This window comes from Trichoplax adhaerens, genomic scaffold (assembly GCF_000150275.1).
Source record: "Trichoplax adhaerens TRIADscaffold_2111 genomic scaffold, whole genome shotgun sequence".
In the NCBI taxonomy this organism is placed as follows: Eukaryota; Metazoa; Placozoa; class Uniplacotomia; order Trichoplacea; family Trichoplacidae; genus Trichoplax; species Trichoplax adhaerens.
The window spans coordinates 1-1,904 of NW_002061716.1; the positions used below are offsets into that span (position 1 = coordinate 1).

The 1,904-nt window shown below is 36.6% G+C and overlaps 1 protein-coding gene across 1 annotated transcript; it reads left to right on the forward strand.

Moving 5' to 3' along the window:
• Positions 1 to 1,503: 1,503 nt before the first annotated feature.
• TRIADDRAFT_34935 (uncharacterized protein) lies at positions 1,504 to 1,899 on the forward strand (the record flags this gene model as incomplete). Its single annotated transcript, XM_002118874.1, has 1 exon — positions 1,504 to 1,899. A coding segment is annotated over one exon (396 nt), but the record flags the coding sequence as incomplete, so codon positions are not given.
• Between the last annotated feature and the right edge of the window lie 5 nt (positions 1,900 to 1,904).

The following is a 1,904-nucleotide window of genomic DNA, read 5'->3' on the forward strand; positions in this document are numbered from 1 at the left end:
ACAAAATAACTATCATAGCAGCTAGGCTATTGCAATGATGTAACACTAGTTGTCAATTTATCGTATCAATCATATCATTATGCTAACTGATACCTTAGGGAAGAAAGCGTATAATTTAGATTGATATATGTAGCTATTTATTCTTGTAGAGTCGATAGTCATGGCACTCTCTTTCAATGAAATTTGCCTCTCCACATCATTATCATTGCCGAAGTATTTACATTGAATGATATCATGATTGTGATATTATGAATTCCAGATTACTCCTTCTCCTCGCTCCGTTGATACCTTAGCGTGGTAAGTTGATTATCGTTGATCAATCACTTAAGCGACAGCAGCTATTATACAATGCTTACTTTCGGTGCTTGATTATAATTTATTTATTAAACCTGACATTAGACTCATCATTTTACTTTCCTGTAGTAGTTTAACTTTCCTTATTCCAACTTTGGATATTTGGTAATCAACTGCATGAGCTAAAGAGGAACGAGTACTTAGAATAATTATGTTATTTTATATTTAGTCCGGTGTCCAATGTCCACTTTCGTTGCTTTAATTAATTATTATTCATTAATAACACCAGTCACAGTAGCAATCCGTCCACTAATGTGATGTCTCAGTTAGTACCTTCATCTTATTATAAGCCATGTTGTTGCAGTATAGGACGGCAGCCATACTGGTGGAGGATCTCTAATCTTCCTCAAAGCAGTACAGCACCTGCACAGGAGAATCAAAGTTTCCTCCTTCCAACTGTGCCTTGAAGCTTTTAACCCAAGGTTAAACGGTGATCTTAATAAGCCTTGTGATCAATCGCTCTCAATTCTATAGAGTTAATTAATATCTCGTTTCACATAGTAAAAATAAGAAACATTTGGCCCAAGCACTCGTCTAAGCCGGCCGGCATCGAAGAACTCTTCAAAGTCTACTCTATTGGAAGAATTAAAATTCACTAAACTTGGGCACAAAAATTGGTGTGCATTCACTATAATCGGAGTGCTACTGAAATTTGCTTGGATAGTACAGGACGTATATATAAGGAACTAAGGTGCGGTATTTTATTCATTCGATGAATTTTAATTTTACTATGTAAACGGATTAATTGTCCCTATTTCAAGTGGTGAGCATAATTACATTTCCATCAGTAGCCGTATCCATTGGACCGGCAATCAAACTGTTGTTAAACAAGGATAAGGCTTGATTTGAGGTTCATTTTATTGCACTAAAAGGGATGAACCTTAGAACCCTTGTATTTTTGCTAGATTATCTTATTACAACCGTAAGCTAAGTCTAAAATAAAAGCAAACTTTACAGTTTGAACTAAACAGTTAACATCGTCAGGATGCTTGGATCAAGCTCATTTCAATTTCAATAGTCATTTGGTCAAATTTACATTTACTGCATGATGAATGTTAATTAAAAACACACGAAACTACTGTATGCGCGTATTTACTTTTATTTTTTTATCCATCTACACTATTAACAGAATTACTAGATATCATCGTCATGAAAGATTCAACCTTCGCCATCACCACTTGTAGTATTGCTGCCGCGATTGGTGTTTCCCTATTTTTCTTACGTCGATACTTTGCTGGTAGATATTGCAACAGTAAGGCGATGATGCATCAGAAAACTATCATCATCACCGGCTGCAATACTGGCATCGGCAAGGAAACGGCAATCGATCTGGCAAAACGAGGAGCACGCGTTATCATGGCTTGTCGTGATGATCAGCGTGGATTACAAACCGCTCAACAGGTTCGCCAGCAAAGCGGTAACAACAATGTTACCTACAAACACTTGGATCTTGCATCTTTTGCTTCTATACGTCAATTTGCCAATGATATTATTGATAATGAGAAACAAATTTCTGTACTAATCAACAACGCAGCTGAGCTCATGCCCTA